The following is a 16,062-nucleotide window of genomic DNA, read 5'->3' on the forward strand; positions in this document are numbered from 1 at the left end:
GCAAAATAGGAACCGCACGGCAGGGATGTCGCAAACTAAGGGCTCCACCCTGCGAGGAAGTCACCCAATCTCACTACAAATAAATGTTTTCTCTCTCTCTCTCTCTCTCTCTCGAACCATGTTGCCTTTTTAGGTAGTACGTCACTGCAAGCTATTACAATAACGAAATGCTCCTTGTTATGGATTAGTAAGCATTTCATGATATGAACAACACGTCCTTTCGCTTTACAGCGCACAATTTTCTTCAATAGAAATGCTGCAGAGACGTAAGTATATTTACCTTGGTAATGGGTATGCAACGCAGCCGGTCAAGACGGCTACCACCTTGTAAACGCTTTATACCTCATAACAGGTTCGTATATGCATATGTACACTATATTACATAAACATAATAATATTCAAAAGTTGCGAACGTCGAATTCTCGAGCCTAATACGAACCAAATAATGAATATTCGATCCGTAGTCCAAATCTGTCACAAACCGCTGCAGGAGACGTCAACAAACTCACAGTGCGTTCGACGAATTCCTCCACGAGACTGCGGCGAAGTTGCTCCATCTTCGCTGGCTTGACCGCTCGGCCGCCGGTATAAGCCGGGTTCTACGTGTGACAGCCCGGGTCTCAAAGCACGCAAACTTATCGGCTTATCAGCGGAGGTGTACGAGGTGTCCGTCGAGATGGCGCGCTCTTGCGGAACACGCTTTTCTTTTTTTTTCGTGTTTTGCCTAATCTTCCGGCGCATCTAAAGCGGGAACAATGTCCTTCGCTTTATCTTCTCGTTCTTTTTCTTTTCTCAACTCAAACAATCACAACGCGGCAAAGCTGCAGTAAAGGGTAGCCTATACCGTTATGTGAGAGCCAGCATACACAGGAACACGAGGCGGCTCTAGAGTTACTGTAGAGGCTCCCCGTCCCCCTCCTTTTTTTTTTTTTTTGAGCTTATGTAGTAAATCTACGCAGCTCTCGTAGAAGATACGCCATCTGGTGGCGGGTAGAGTGCGCCCGTGTTGGCTGCTTATCAGGACGCCGCCACTCACTCACCGCTTCGCAAACATTGCCGTCGTACGAGCCGAGCAAACCTGCCGCACCGACGGTGCCCGGAAGGACAAATTGTTTTTGTTGGCGCACATATGCTTCCAGAACGACTTTCCGTCGTCCACGTGCCTGGAGCGCCACGTTCGGCAGGGCAAAGGGAACGGTGTCGCATACTGCGGTTACATACAAGACAACGCAAAATACTGAGTTCAATATATTCAAAGCGTGCGATCATTTATGGAGCTTGCCGGCAGCAGTTGGTTGCTCGTTTTATTGATTGATTGATTGATTGAGAGAAGTGCACCTCGAATGGTTGCCATTAGCGCACCAATAAAAAAATGAAATAATGAATTATGGAGAAACCGTCGATGATGATTGTCAATGTAAGCGACCAAACGAACGAGCGAGCGAGCGAGCGGACGAGGCGTCAATGCTAAAGCCCCTTAAACTTCGTAAAGTAGTGCCACGCGTTGAAGAATGCCGCCTCCTCCTCGCGCGCTCTGGCCGAGGCCGCCGCCGCGTCGCTATTGGCCTAATAGCATCACGTGGGTCCTCGTGCCTTGCTTCAGCGCCATTTTTGCTCGAGAAGCGTCTACGGAGTGGCGAGGAGTGCATGTTGGCGCCGTTGCTACGATCGAGCAGTGTAGGTGGCGCCACGGTCGAGGAGAGAGCGTGAAAGAGAGGAGAAACGAGGAGGAGTAAAGGCGGAGGAGGAGAGTGTCGCTACTTTACGAAGTTTAAGGGGTTTTAGTCAATGTTCCATTCCCCTCCCCCGCCCCTTCCTTACGTCTCTCCCCGCAATTCGCTTGCCCGAGAACACGCACCCTCTCCCTCGGCGCTTTTCCTAGCCTCCCTGCGCATTCCATCGCCGCAAGTCCAGGTACCGAACATCAGCCATCGCCGACCTGTGACCACGGCACGCCGACTTTCGACCGCTGCCAACCTCGAAACCGGGCGAAAGAGGCAAAGAAAGCTATTCGCTTTAAAAGAAGAGAAAGAAAGGAAGGAGGAAAGAAACACAGAAGCAAGCAAGGGCCCGGCAGGAGAGTTTTATAAATTGGGAACCTAAATTTGGTGGATGATACATATGCGTAATAGCACTACTGCTTTTGTTTAAAAACTTGCACCTCTTTCCTTCTTTATCTGTTTCTATTTTTGCATTGTACCCACCCCCTCTCTAACGCCCTTAGCTTCCGGGCCTTGAGAGTACTGAAATAAAATGAAACGAAAATTTAAAAAAAAAACACACAAAGAGAGTACAAAAGAATGCGAAAGGCGTACAAGATAGTTTTGGGTACGAAAAGCCGCTTGGGGGATAGCATTTAAAAAAAAAAAAGAACTCTTCTACGTGGGCGCGGCCAGCGGTTACAACGGCCTCCCGTTAGGGGGTCCTGACAGTAGCTCCTCAGGATCAAATGAAGTTCGTTGTTTGTGTGTCCCTATTGCTATCGGTACAGCCTCCGCTGAGACAACTCATCAGTTGACGGCGAATCGGGAATGCGAATATTGCACTCCTAATCTCTCCTTTCACATTAGGCATTCTTCAAGTATTGCTTCATGATTAAATTCCATGAAAGACACCGCCATCAGTCGCATTGGTTTCTCGTGTCTATGAAGAATATCCCTCAGGATTTCCTTTCAATTAAAGCAACTGAGCGCCAAAAACGAGAACCGCGCAGATAAAGGAGACGAGCGTTCATCTTCATGTTCTTTTTCGTGCGTAATGTAGTTTATTTTCTTTCTTTTTTATCTTTTTGCACCAACTTCAGGTACGCCTTACATGTAGCATGCAACCTTTGGTGTTTGCGTTCTGTTAAGAGCAGTACAAGTGATTTACGCCTTCTCTGGAAGGCGGCTTAAAAGAAACCAGGAACGCTTTTGATTCCCGATAGTAAAAGTCCTGGCCTAATCAGCGTCGGGTATCGCGACGCAGAGTGCGCGGAGCATAGAGCTCGAACATTGAAACTCCGTGCTTATCGAGCAAAAGCCCTTCCTAACGTTTTCCGCCGCGGTGAGCTGGTCATAGGATAAAGCTGGTCCTGGACATGCAAGCGTGAGCTAGCGCTCAAAATATGGTAGGGAAGTGGCGACGTCTGGCGGATTGTAGAGGAAACCAGACGCATGCGTTCTCGCCTTCACCCTTGCGAATCGCCGCCGTCCGCTTCCTTGATGCGGGGCGAAACATCATTGTGTGAGCGCACGGGGGCGTTCAGGGCATCTGCGGTGGCTGCCTTGTGAGGTACACTTTTGCATGCAAACAGGCGGGCGCATTGTTTGGTGCGTGACGTTCAATCAATATGCAAGGAGCAACAACAAATTCTCTTTATGCAGGGTGCCTTCGGTGCCTACGTTGTGAAGGTTTACTGGTTCTTCAGAAGACTCCCAGTGTCCCTCGTACTCGTGCACTCACTCACTCACTCACTCACTCACTCACTCACTCACTCACTCACTCACTCACTCACTCACTCACTCACTCACTCACTCACTCACTCACTCACTCACTCACTCACTCACTCACTCACTCACTCACTCACTCACTTATTGCAATTCAGTTTCAAAAGCCAACAAAAATATTATATGCGATCCATTAAGAAGAAGCTTTAGCTCGGGCCCAACTCCGACGCGGCCTATTCAAATACATGTAAAACGCAAAAACGGTTTTCTGAGATAACCCCTGGACCGATTTTAATTAAATTTGTTGCACTTCAAAGAGAAAGTTAAATTTTAGTGACTGTTGGAAGCGGAATTTCTATTTAGGGCTTGAATTTTCTTAAAAATATTTTCAAATATTCGACCGTATGAAAAAAATAGAAGGATGAAGTTTACAAATTCATAGCTCTGCATAAAGAACTGATATCGCGGTTCTGTAAACGGCATCCATTAGATCATTCAAAGCGGACAAATTCGATATGTCATTTTACATCTTACGTGAATTTGTTACGTTGGTTACAATGGTTCTGCAAAAGTTGTATTTCCCTATTATTAAATTTTTTGATATTCATGTGTAACATATCAATTTTCTCCGGTTTAGGTGTTCTATTAAATGCAATTCACAGAATTGTGACATCATTTTTGTTGCTGAGTTACGGAGTTGTAAACTTGATAGTTTCGTTTTTTGAAAATTTTCAATGTTTGCCAATTTTTAATAAAAAATTGACAATCTAACTCGAAAATTCCAGACGAACAGTCACTAGACTGTAAGTTTTCTTTTAAATGCAACAAACCTCGTCAAATTTGGTTCAGTGATTGCCGAGAAAAACGAATTCTCCTTTTACATGTATTTAGATAGGAGCACCCGAGCTAAAGCTTCCTCTTAAGGCCCTCCGCAATACAGTTGTGTAACACGGTGAAGCATACGCAGTGTATTGCGGTGGAGCGAAGTGAAAATTTGAGCAAGTACAAAGTGTAAACGTACGAAATGTAAACAAAGTGTCATTACTTAGTATACCTTAGAACAAAGGGGAAACGGAGACGACAAAGCTGGAACACGGTCTGACCCGTGGATTGGAGGCTCGCCGAGGCCCCAACCCACGGACTACGCCGGTTCAAGCTTTGCTCATCCTACTGCCCCTTTGGTGACCTGGAGATTCCGCGTCGCCCGGTTTATCGTGATATCAGGTGCTCTCCTAAGGGCTCTGTTTGCAGGTAACGATGCAATGCTTAAACATAGATCGTATGACAATAAAGTTGCGACCTTTGTGTCAGTGTGTCGGAACGGAACGACAACAAAAACGAAAAAAAAAAAAGATATTTTTGACCGGAATAAAAACGTAACTGAAACGTTATTTATTATTTTGGTTCGGAGCGAAACCGAAACATTCTTTTTATCGGTTTTTGGTTCAACGGGAAAGTCGGCAATCCGAAACAACCGAGGTCAGGCAACGTCAGCATAAGCGCTTATCTCACGGCTCCGCATTAGCGCGTATCTCAGGGAGGGATAGCGCGAACGATAGCCGGTCGAGCGCTCCACTAATCTAAGCGTGCCGCTCGGTGCACTAGCAGGTCAGCATCGTAGCAAAAGTCAGGGCTTGCGAGCTAAAGAGCTTATCACTTCGTTTTCTACGGGTGAAACGCTTTGTCACCGAAGTTTCATCGTTCGTTTAAGTTCATTTTATCGGAACAGCGGTAGCTCATTTGGACGAGTACACTCGATGACGGGCTGCTTCTGAGATCATGTTCAGTGCCTTGACTCAAGGCACTGAGTATGATTTCAGATTTCGTAATTCAATTGTTCAGAACAATAAATAGTATGTTTTTATCGTTACTCTGCTTCAAAAATTTCTGGATGCAAACAAAAACTGTTATGAACCGTAAGGAATCATTTCTGTTTTCGTACCGGAGCAGAACACGAACGTAACTTTTATCGGTGGAATGAAACTAAACTCAAAACGAAAAAACATTTAGTTCCGACATCCTGCTTTGTGCTGGATGAACATAAGCATTCTAAGAGATATCACCTTGCATAGAATGAAAGTAAACAAAATATGCATCGTCGTTACCTGTAAAAAATTTATTTACCGCTTTACTTAAGCTTTGCTTCCCGTAGAGTTCAAGGTTTGCGTCAGATCCGCATTTTGTTCTTTTTTTTTAATTTTCACGTACTAAGTTATTTTACCGCGATACATTGCTGCATTGTGGTGAAGTTTACTAAAGCACGTTTGTTTTGTGGAACGCATATAAGACCGTCGCGTAAACGCCTCCGCTCTCAGGCACACCATAAACTGAAACTTCGTACGATCACAAATTATAAATAAGTGAAGAACCATGCAATTCGTAACGTAATCAGTTCAGCAAATTAAGTTTGCGTGAAACACGCATGCAAACAGGTAGTTCATAAGAGAGATTCCTTCTTAGGCTCTTTCGAATTTATTGATGCAAGGTTCTGAAGCAAACTTTCTTTGATATCCTCAAATTTTTCCTTCATTTCCGCAAATGTGAAGAATGTTCTACGATGGAGATTCCATCCCACTGCATCTCGCAATATCGTCTATCGGTCAACTTTGTGTTCTTGCGTGCTGTCGAAGTAGAAAACCAGGAAACCCATTTATTTCACTGAATTGCAGCCATTTATTCTCGCATGTTAAGAAAGGTAACCAGAGGAAGCAAGAAAAAAAGCAGAAGAAAAGACTAGAGAGAGGGTAACGGACTTGACCAACGTGAAGAACGCCGAGCACGCTGGCGACGTCAAAGTTGAACCGCGGCCACGCGGTGACGGCTTCTCCTGCACGCACCAGTGCGCCGACGGAAGCCAATCTCGCGAACGAGTTTGAAGCTCGGGTCGCTGAACTGCCTGCCACGATGCGGTCACCGATGAAGAGCTCTGCGGTGGCCTCGCTGCGCGCGCTCGTGCTTCCCTTATATGCATACACAGACCGGTCGCGTTCGCTATGCAGGACCGGCGCCGCAATACGCCGGGCTGGGGTGATGAGGTCACGAGAAGCCACAGGGCGAGCTTCGTTTCGTATAGTAACCAGCGTACTGAACGTGGGAAACTTAGCGTTATAAGAATGTCATTTTTCGTTTTTGTTTTTCACTAAAGAAACTGCTGCATAGATTTCGTTAGAGTTGTGCGCGAGCAACGGCCCAGATACGAGATGTTCCCGCGAACGTTCTAAGATAAGCTCGCACAGGGCTTGAGCTGCAGCACTTAACGAAGGTTATAGATAGATGCTCGCATCATATATCATTCTGGAGCCATGGAATCCATTCATTCAGCAGACGCAGTTCTCTCGTCAAAAGTTGCCGCCGTAGCGTAATCCGCATGAACCAATAAACAATGTAGCACAGTAATAACGCGTTCGCGAGCTCAGATGTCTACGCAGTTTTCTTTCCGTCGCTTTTAGCTGAATTCCTGTAGAGCAACCACAATGACTCGAGGGAGCCTTTGCCCAAATTTTCAGAGATCATGCAATTGCAAATGAATACCTCTTTCACGAAGTTTAGTGCTGCTTGGACAACCAATACGCTTTTAACAGCACTTACACCAGCAAGAAACACAGTTCGTCTTCCATGAACGTAACACGCTCATCAAACTATTTCAAACAGCTGTATTATTGTAATTCCGTAAGTGAGGTGTCATCCGCGCTTTATTGCATAAACATACTTGTTATAGAAAAAAAAGGGGGTTGGGGAGTTTTAGAAAACCGTATGCCAAATTGTTTAGTCGCTGTCTCAGAGACTTTCAAAGGTAACAATCAAGTTCAAAATTATCCACACATTGGAACAATGTGCAGTGATGACTACGTCCACATACTAATGAACGTCAAGTGTTCGCCATATCCTAAACCAACTGTGCAGAGCGTGTTCGCGTATAAGTGAGGGTCCCGTACAGGGATCGCGTTTCGCTAATGCGAGCGCACAGAAAGGATGTTTATCTGACGGGAGGTGCTAGAAAATGCAAAATGGCACGCACCTGGAGTTTTGTTGTCGACGTGCCGGCCGGCAGCACTTGGACGTAGCCTCTGTGCACCAATGTCATGGTGCACCTGCGTGGAAGAAAAAAAGAAAACCGCGATTGAGAGGCAGAACAAAACAGGTACTCTTTGGTTACTGCATATAAGTATTCTCTTGAGCGCCGACATATTTTCTTCGCTCAATATTTCCCTACAAATCAACGAATCCAAACACAGCTTGTTCAGCGGTACCAGTTCGACAATTAGGCAGTTCTCCATCGCAACGTAATAAGAAAAGTTTAGAAAGCGTCTTATGACAATACTTTGTGATAACCAGTTTCGTCTCACGGCCACATTTCACAAGTCGTAAATTGGAAAGTAACATCATCAGTGAGTATCTCTGTCACGGAGTGAGTATGGTTCGGAGTGAGTCACAATTACATGGTACGAGTGACGTCAGAAGATGATGATGCGAAGGTTCTCGATTGTAGCAAGACCCATACTCATAGCGCAGCACAAACCACAGAATATCAGTTTGTTTCAACGATGGTTCTGGTGCTGTAGCAGACTGTGCTTGCCTGGTGTGCTTGGCCGGTAATTGTTCCGCCTGAGCATATCTCACGCTGTCATTAGCACAGGTGTTTCACCAAGCGTACGTTAATTCGGTGTCTCTGAGGGAGGCAATCAACAAACGCAGAACACTTTTCATGATTACTTCCGCCCCTTCAGGGAGCGCTATGTCTTGAAAGCTCCCGTGTGGAAGACCCCGCTTTCGAGGCCAACGCATTTCTCAATCTTCGAACGGCGGGCAAATCCAGACGAAGTCGACATCTTTGAACGAAACAGCGTGAAAGACGGGACACGGCGAGTGGCAAACAAACGCACAAAGCCTTGGCGATGTGTTACAGATCTCCGATGTCACCCCGTAACGATTGTACGACAGCTCACCTTAGTCTGCATATCCCGCTAACATTCTGTTATCGAATGCACCCGCCGAGGCGATTCCAGGCAGTGAGCCGCCCGCCGGCTTTTGTCACGTTTCACCCAAGGGCATACAGAGACACACAGAGATGGGGACGTTTCAAACGCAGGTCAAGATTTTCACATCGACTCCTCTGAAACAAGAAAGGAGATTCGCCTGAAAGAACGTAGAAGAAACAAAGGCTAGGTCGAGCCGCGGAACAACGCTAAGCGTCCCAAGCACGCGAGCAACCTTGGGAAGGAACCAGGGGTTTTTGAAGATATATGCGGTATAATGAGTCGCCGAGCGCGCGCCTAGATGCAGCGAACCGGAAACGCGCCAACAAGATGGCCCAGTTCTTTTTTTTTTCTTTTTTCTCGAGGGCGCATGCGCGTGTGCGCCCCTGACCATGCACTGTGCACTATGCAAAGTAGGTTGCATGAGATTACACGTGCCACGCAGAAAAGAAGGCATTAATATCTATAACTTCTTTTTTCTTGTTCTCTCTTCTGGCGCAGCGGATGCTACATGCGCTGCCTCCACGCGTGGATCCGTAAGCTCCTAATTACAGGCTCGACGGAACGTAAAGCAGCAGCGCACATAGGGATGCCTACGTGCCCTGTCTTGTTAAAAACAGTGTAACAAACTGGAAGCTAAAGCGGGCCTCGGCCAATCCGCCGGGTGAACACAGCAGCGCACTTCATTTCTTTCTTTCTTTCTTTTAGGGTGCGTTCCAATTCGTGCCACTAAGCAAAGCTGTCTAGCACGTGGTCTATGAACACAGCTGCTTTTCTCCGATTTGGAACTCGAACATACCTTGGCATAGTTCTGGCGTGAAATAAATTAGACCTATATAGACAATTTTTTTGCGAATTCCCCGGGAAGTAAATATCCAGTTATTTAGCTCATATCTTATTGTAGACTAGGGTGCTGCTTAACCTGTTTCATAACGGAGAACTGCATGGATACAGACCACAGCAGGGCTGGGATAATGCAAAGATTCTATCCGAATTCCTTTTCGCTATTCCTTTTCGCTTTTCGCCATTGGTCAGAGCGACGACCCATAACGTCATCACCGCATCGGCCGGCCGTGAACGGTAGGTGATAACAGACGAGCAGAATTGAGAGAAATTAATATGTGCGTTACTCCGGGCCTGGTTTCTGTGCCAAGAGAGAGACAGACAGAGAGAGAGAGAGAGAAAGAGAGAGAGAGAGAGGATGGGAAAGGCAAAGAGGTTAACCCAAAAAGATTCCGGTTTGCTACCCTGCCCTAGGGGAATGATAAGGATAGAGAGCAGAGGCACGAAAAAAAAAAGATTTTTTTTTTAAGTAGAGGAAGTTGGGAACGCTTGTGAGAACAATAGACTCATTACTAGGCCACTCGAAGGCAAACATTTCAAAAATTTCTGTGCCAACGCTTTTAAACAAGTAGGTGCGCGGCAACGCGAGCTGGCGGAGTAGTGTTCAGTGCCCTCTCGCACCGCTCAGGCTATTATTTGTGATGAGACTACCTGGGCAGCAAGCATTAATCGGATCTAAAGCATCAACTTAAACGCAGAGCTTTCAGCGGAGCAGTTGTAGCGCGCACCGAAAAGTCCCCAACTGATATTTTTTTACAGGGAGATAGCTGACGCGAGTCTGATTTTACCAAACTTGCAGAAAAGGGCGCTCGAAAAATTAAACACCGAACAATAAACGCCTCCTTTTCCTTCCGCTCGCACAGCGTTATTTAGACTTAGGTGCAGGTTAAAGAACCCCAGGCTATGAAAATGGTTTTGAAGCCCTTCAAGTACGGGGTATTGCATAATACGATGCTCGTCTCGAGCTGCCGCTGCTGCCAATTTGTCAGTACCTTCAACGTAGATATTTGGCCTTCTTGGTGTAACATATTGAAGCTTTTCTTGTAGCGCAAAAAACACGACCACGCAGAAGAGAAAGAAACAGACACATACAGGCGCTAACTTCCAACAACGGAAGTTAGCGCCTGTGTGTGTCTGTTTTCCTCTTCTGCGTCCTCGTGTTCTTTGCGCTAGAAGAAAAACTTCAAAATGACTGTACCTGGCTTGCTTGCTTTATTGCGCTGTTCCGGATGGGCGTTCTCTTCAGTACGGCGTCTCTCATAGCCTTTGTTGCTTGGGTCACTAAAATCAATCAATCAATCAATCAATCAATCAATCAATCAATCAATCAATCAATCAATCAATCAATCAATCAATCAATCAATCAATCAATCAATCAATCAATTAGATAATTAAACAATTTATCAGTCAGTCATTCAGTCAGAATTCGAATATGTGGCACCACGGCAGTAAGAAAAATAAATTTGTCCTCGTTGTTATTCCGTCAAACGAATGGCAGGCATCGAGCGAGACTGTGTGTCAAAGCGCACGCATTCGTACTGTCGTTCCATATAAGCTCGGAACTGCCCAGGCGCATCTTGTTTCCTGGAGGTCGCTGCGACGCCAAGAAGAGAAGAACACGACGAAAAAGAATGCGAGTAAGGAGTGCAGCCAACGGAGCAGGAGCAAAGAGCCACTGGCTTAAACGACGTTGTCCACAGACGAATGTCGCGCCACTGAATGCGTTATCTGCATCGCCACAGCCGAGTGCGGGCGCCCTTGTAGTTGTCCATCACGCTTACAAAACTGCCAGCGGGATACTCTCTCTCTCTCTACACTTTTTTTTCTCTGCTTTTCTCTGCGTGCCAGCGCACAGGGTCGCGCGGAGGCTTGGCTGACAGACAGACGTTCGTAAGTAGGGGACAAAGTTCTCTTAATGCAACGGCCTTCGCCTTGATCGCTGGACGCCCTGTCAAGGCCTCGCCCACCAGATCGGCCCTGAAGGCGCGTCCTTCGGCGAACATCTTTGCATTTCTCCCAAGTCTGCTCGACGGACCGCGTCATATCGGCCATGCCTGCAGAGTAATGGCACTCTTCGCGGTCTATTTCTGTATCGTCGCGAAAAATCTACGTCGAAACAGGACCGAATTTACATCTGCTTCTCGGTACTTTCTCCGCTCACGTTTCGCGATTCTAGCCTAACTTTTTTTTTGCGCTTTCTTCGTCGACAAAAGAGAAAACGGATAAGTTGATAAAGCGACCAATGAACCTCTCCGGCCCCCTCTATATCTCCTCAACACTGTCCTTTATTTTCCCCTTACCCTCTACACCCGTGAGGAGTAGCGGGCCAGAGAGACACACCTACGGCCAACCTCTCCGCGTTTCTTTTCATTAAACCTTTTTTTCTCTCTTTCTGTCCGGCTTATATCTGCATCATCGTCAGAAATTTTCGTCGGGACTGGATTGAACTAATACCGACTTCGAGGGGCACTCTCGAAATATCCTTTGCTCGCTGAGTTCTTACATCTCCTTTAAATTAAATTGGACGATAAAATAGCCGGTACACATCGTGTATACCGGCAATAAGATGGAAACGTCCAGATTTCCTACAGCCGAGCAAGCGTCCATTGGTTAACTATTCACTAATTTAGACACACAATATCGGCTAAATACGGTTATGGTATAAAGTATGCGAAATAATGCGAAGAAACAGCAGTACAGAAAAAGACGTCAGAGTATCTAGCGTCTTTCTTGTCATTACATATCTGACATCGCATCGCGTACTTTACACCTGAACCATGTATGAACGTGCTAACCCAGCAACAAGTATCAATCTGCCACCAAGCAGCATCAAAATCTGCGGACGCTTTCTGCGTGATGCCAGGCATTTGCAGGAGTTCTTTATCGCCTGCGTCGGTGTTCTCTATATTCGGCAATGTACAGTTTAGTGTAATGCTTTAACATCGCGGGATCCGCGAAAAGCGTCCTGGCGACCTTTTCGTTCATAGCTTCGAAGCACTGACAAAGTATGCATGTCGCGAACTTGCACGCTTTAACAAACAGACGCCTTAGACGGGACACAAGAAGGCAGGCACCAGACAAGCACTTGCACTTGTTGAGGCGCTGTCCTATACTTTTGGTTTTTTTCAAGATTACGTAGACCCAATAGTCTGCATTTAGTTTTGTTATTGCTCACCTGTCTGTGCCTTTCTTTCTTTTTTGCTTATTTAAGAGGGGATCGCTTATTCGGAGGAAGAGAGGTTGATCTGAGAGGTTGCTCCTCTGACCTGCTGCTTCTTTTGCTCAAATAGAAGTGAAAGAGAAGAATGGTGAGAGATACGAGTGGCTTACGATGAGGACAGACCTAAGCCCGTGTCACTCAGCAATTCAAGGAGGCCCACGTTAAGGTTCTCTTAATTGAAACGAAGACTGGTCAAATGCTTAGAAGGAGAGCCAGAGCGAATGCTTGGTTGTCCGGAGAAAGATGCGTTGGACGTAGAAGCGAGAACAGATACACGATAGGTGTTGTATGGTCAAAACTCACGTAGCAAGATTGCTTGTTCCAACTGGAAGGTGATAAACTACACAAGCATCTGCGAGAGTCTCCTTGACGAGTGGCACTAAAAAGTCTTGAAACAGCTTCCACAAAAGCCGTGCAACAGCGAACGCATCACCAACCATCTAGCCAGGTCACACAAACTGCTTGAAACGGTGTCCTAGCGTCACTGCTTTGAATATTGATAGAAACTTGTAACTTGATCATTTCGGCACAGTATTCGCACCTGACATGATCGACCAGGGCAAGCACGTTATACAAGTGCTTGACAGTCGCTTAGGAGAATGTCGCTTAACGACATTCGACTTAAGAGTCGCTTAATGAAGTCCCGCCAGGCACGACGATGTCCGTCACGCTTACCTATGATGACACATCACAAAGGCGCTGCTAATGTGAAACTGTGTGTGGTAAGGGCACAGTCAATCTGCTATAGATCCTCCCTTAGGCGTGCGCATAGCAAATGGCACATCGTAATGTGAACGGTTCGCAACAGGGAAGGAGAATGCCAACCGACTTCACGCTTCATTCAACACAGACCTGCTGGAACAAGGTGACTTGCGAGTATGTCTTCCCACGTTTATACAACGCATAATTATTTTTGCCGTACAACAACCGTTGCCACAGCAACCGTCAACGTCGCAGCTTTTCAATTCCTTAGGTATCGACGCCCACAACGATAATTTTCAATCGCCCCGAGCTCTCGAGCGGCACAGCTCTAGCCAGGCGTGACGGCAGAGCTCGGCGCGGGCAAACACAACAACCTTGCCAACTCGGAGCGACCAGTCAGCGTGTCCCGAGCACGCGCGTTGGCCTTCCTCGCACTGCAGCGCTGCATGCATAAGATGCACAACGCCAGCGCAGCGTTCTCTTTCTCTCTCTCGGCGCCGAAGCGCGCGGCAGTGCAAGCACGCGAGCACGCATGGGAAGCACCGGCGCCCACGAACAACGGAGTGCGTGGGCACTTCCACCGGTGAGCGGCGTCCCTCGAGCGCTACCTTTGCGGGACGGCGCTGCAAATTGAAGAGCGCAGCCGCCGCCGTGCCTGCGGTGCTACAAGAACACCCGGTGGGGGGGGGGGGGGGGGGGGGGGGGGGGCGAGCGTGTTACAGGATTTCGGAGCCAGCGGGCGTGGCAAGGACGGCGACGCGCAGTGTTCCGTCACGGGCCACGGGCCATCCGGAGTGGCCCTCCCGCGGAGGAAGAGGCGGCCTCGTGCATCTCCTATTACCTCGAACGAGGGACAACGTGCGGCGCCGGCACGCTCACGAACTTCAGCTGGGCCGTTCTTGTCGTTTCCTTCTTTTACGTCTCCCCACTGCGTGAAATGCCGCCGCGCTTCTTCTGACAAACTGCCGAGAATGATGGCAGTTGTCCCTTGGAGATATCGAACGGCGTGAAGCAGTGGTGTTCGTGGAGCGAGACAATTTCATTTCGGCGCTACTAAAATAAAAATAAAGGAAAACGCTAGATTATATTACACTGATGGAGTTGAAAGTTTTCTCTGCATTGGTACGGCTAAACTATTTATAGTATTGCTCAGTGGAAGAAGGTGAAGCTTCGCTTCATTGAATTTCCCACATAACTAAACTTCTGTGCCAACGACGTCACTGACGTCATTGATCACGTTACTACGTTAACGCGTGATGTCACGGATTTTGTGACATTTTCGAATACTTCGAACCTTCTTGTGCCTGAGAGAGAGAAGGGAGGACGGAAAGGCAGGGAGGTTAAATAGACTTTATCCAGTTTGCTACAAAAGCCAACACAAGTTGACTGCCTCAGTTCTTGTTTCGTTTCCGAATACGATGTGAGCGTTCTTTTTCGCCAAACAATTAACACTAACCAGACGTTGCTTCCATCTGTGACGTCAGAGAAATACAATGTGGGAAATTAAAGTCGGGGCCGTCACCATTCCTTTACCTGTATGTATTCTCCTGGCATATCAAGCCTAAACTGTATGTAACAGCAGCCCGTTTGCTTTTCTAAAGTACAACACATCAGAAGAACCTAACGTAATATTGCAATTTCCATCGAGAATCTGCGAGGGACGTCGAATTACTTTTGAATCACGGCACTCCTTGGAGCGTATGCATCATGATGCGCACACGGGCACAAACCCACATCAGTTAAGTAGGCATATTGAAAAAGTGACGTTTATTAGGTGCTCCGATGAACAAGTCTACTTTCTCGACGAATGGAGGGCGACATTAGCTTCGCGATGACGATGCTACGTTTCTACAAGTATTCCTACCATCCCGTAACAAAGTACAATGCCATAAAAGTTCCAGAACTGAGCTCGTAAAGAAATCATTTATTCAACTTACAAATTAATAACTTTAGTTGTTGTCAAAACAGTCTTCTCGTCTATCTAGCTGCCGCCGTTTCTGTAAGTCACGTAAGCAAGCAGAGAAAGCTTCATCCGGGATGTTCTTCAGCGCATTATCCATAGCAGTTCAGACTGCTGCGATATCTTCATGACGCTTCCCTTCAGACGGCATTTTCGCACCCGTAAACGAAAAGAAATCCCATGGCGACAGGTCGGGTGAATACGAGAAACGTCGTGGAGTATGGCGTATGGCCAGACATTCCTGGAGAGCAGTTGGGTTCTCTGGTTGTTGTACGGCGAGAACACTGCACCGATGTCAACAAATTGGGCCAGTACTGCCAAGCCTATGGTGTCAAAACAAATGCACTCAACTAAAATGCGACGTCGGCGGAGTCTGCGCGCAAGACGACAGAGGGAAACACGATGGGCGCCGAGTCCTTCGGCCCACCACACAGCCATCAGCAAAGCTTGCACACACACGCAAACGAACAACATATAGGCTCCAGGCAAGAATAAGAATAAGGAGGAACAGAAACCGCCTTGAGAAGATAGACAAAGGATAGAGAAGAGACAGTATACATGCAGCAGCTCGCAAACGACTCCAGAACCGTGCGTTCACGGGCGTCCGATGCTTCCCCCATGTAGTGCGGCACAAATGAAGCGTCGAGAAACACTCGACCGGTCTCGGCTGCTGGAGAGCAGCGGAGGAGGGAGTCCTTCTCGGCTACGGCTGTTGGTGTGCGCCAATGCGCTTGGCTTGCAAGCTGGCTTCCCTCTGCGGCCGCCGTGACGATCGGCAGTCGGCCAGCAGAGCAGCGCTCTTCTTCGGCGCCTCCGAAAGGTGATATGTCACGCCTGGTGGCGCATTGGAACGAAAGGTGATCGGCCATGGGCTTGCGAAAAAGGCGCCGCGAAGACGAAGACGACGGCAGCCGTGCCGCCCGGCTTACGTCA

General features: G+C 47.4%; 1 protein-coding gene across 2 annotated transcripts in view; it reads right to left on the reverse strand.

Annotated features, from left to right (window-relative positions):
• LOC126521862 (protein FAM107B) overlaps positions 1–16,062 on the reverse strand; it is a 181,013-nt gene that overhangs the window by 124,015 nt on the left and 40,936 nt on the right. The window contains exon 2 of one of the 2 annotated variants that reach the window (XM_050170573.3): positions 7,447–7,519. In XM_050170573.3, the coding sequence (XP_050026530.1) occupies positions 7,447–7,512 (66 nt within the window). In that variant the 5' untranslated portion in view covers positions 7,513–7,519. Of the gene's footprint in view, positions 1–509; positions 618–7,446; positions 7,520–16,062 lie in introns of those variants that run through there. The other variant, XM_050170574.3, reaches the window with a different exon arrangement.

This window comes from Dermacentor andersoni, chromosome 6 (assembly GCF_023375885.2).
Source record: "Dermacentor andersoni chromosome 6, qqDerAnde1_hic_scaffold, whole genome shotgun sequence".
Classification (NCBI taxonomy): Eukaryota; Metazoa; Arthropoda; class Arachnida; order Ixodida; family Ixodidae; genus Dermacentor; species Dermacentor andersoni.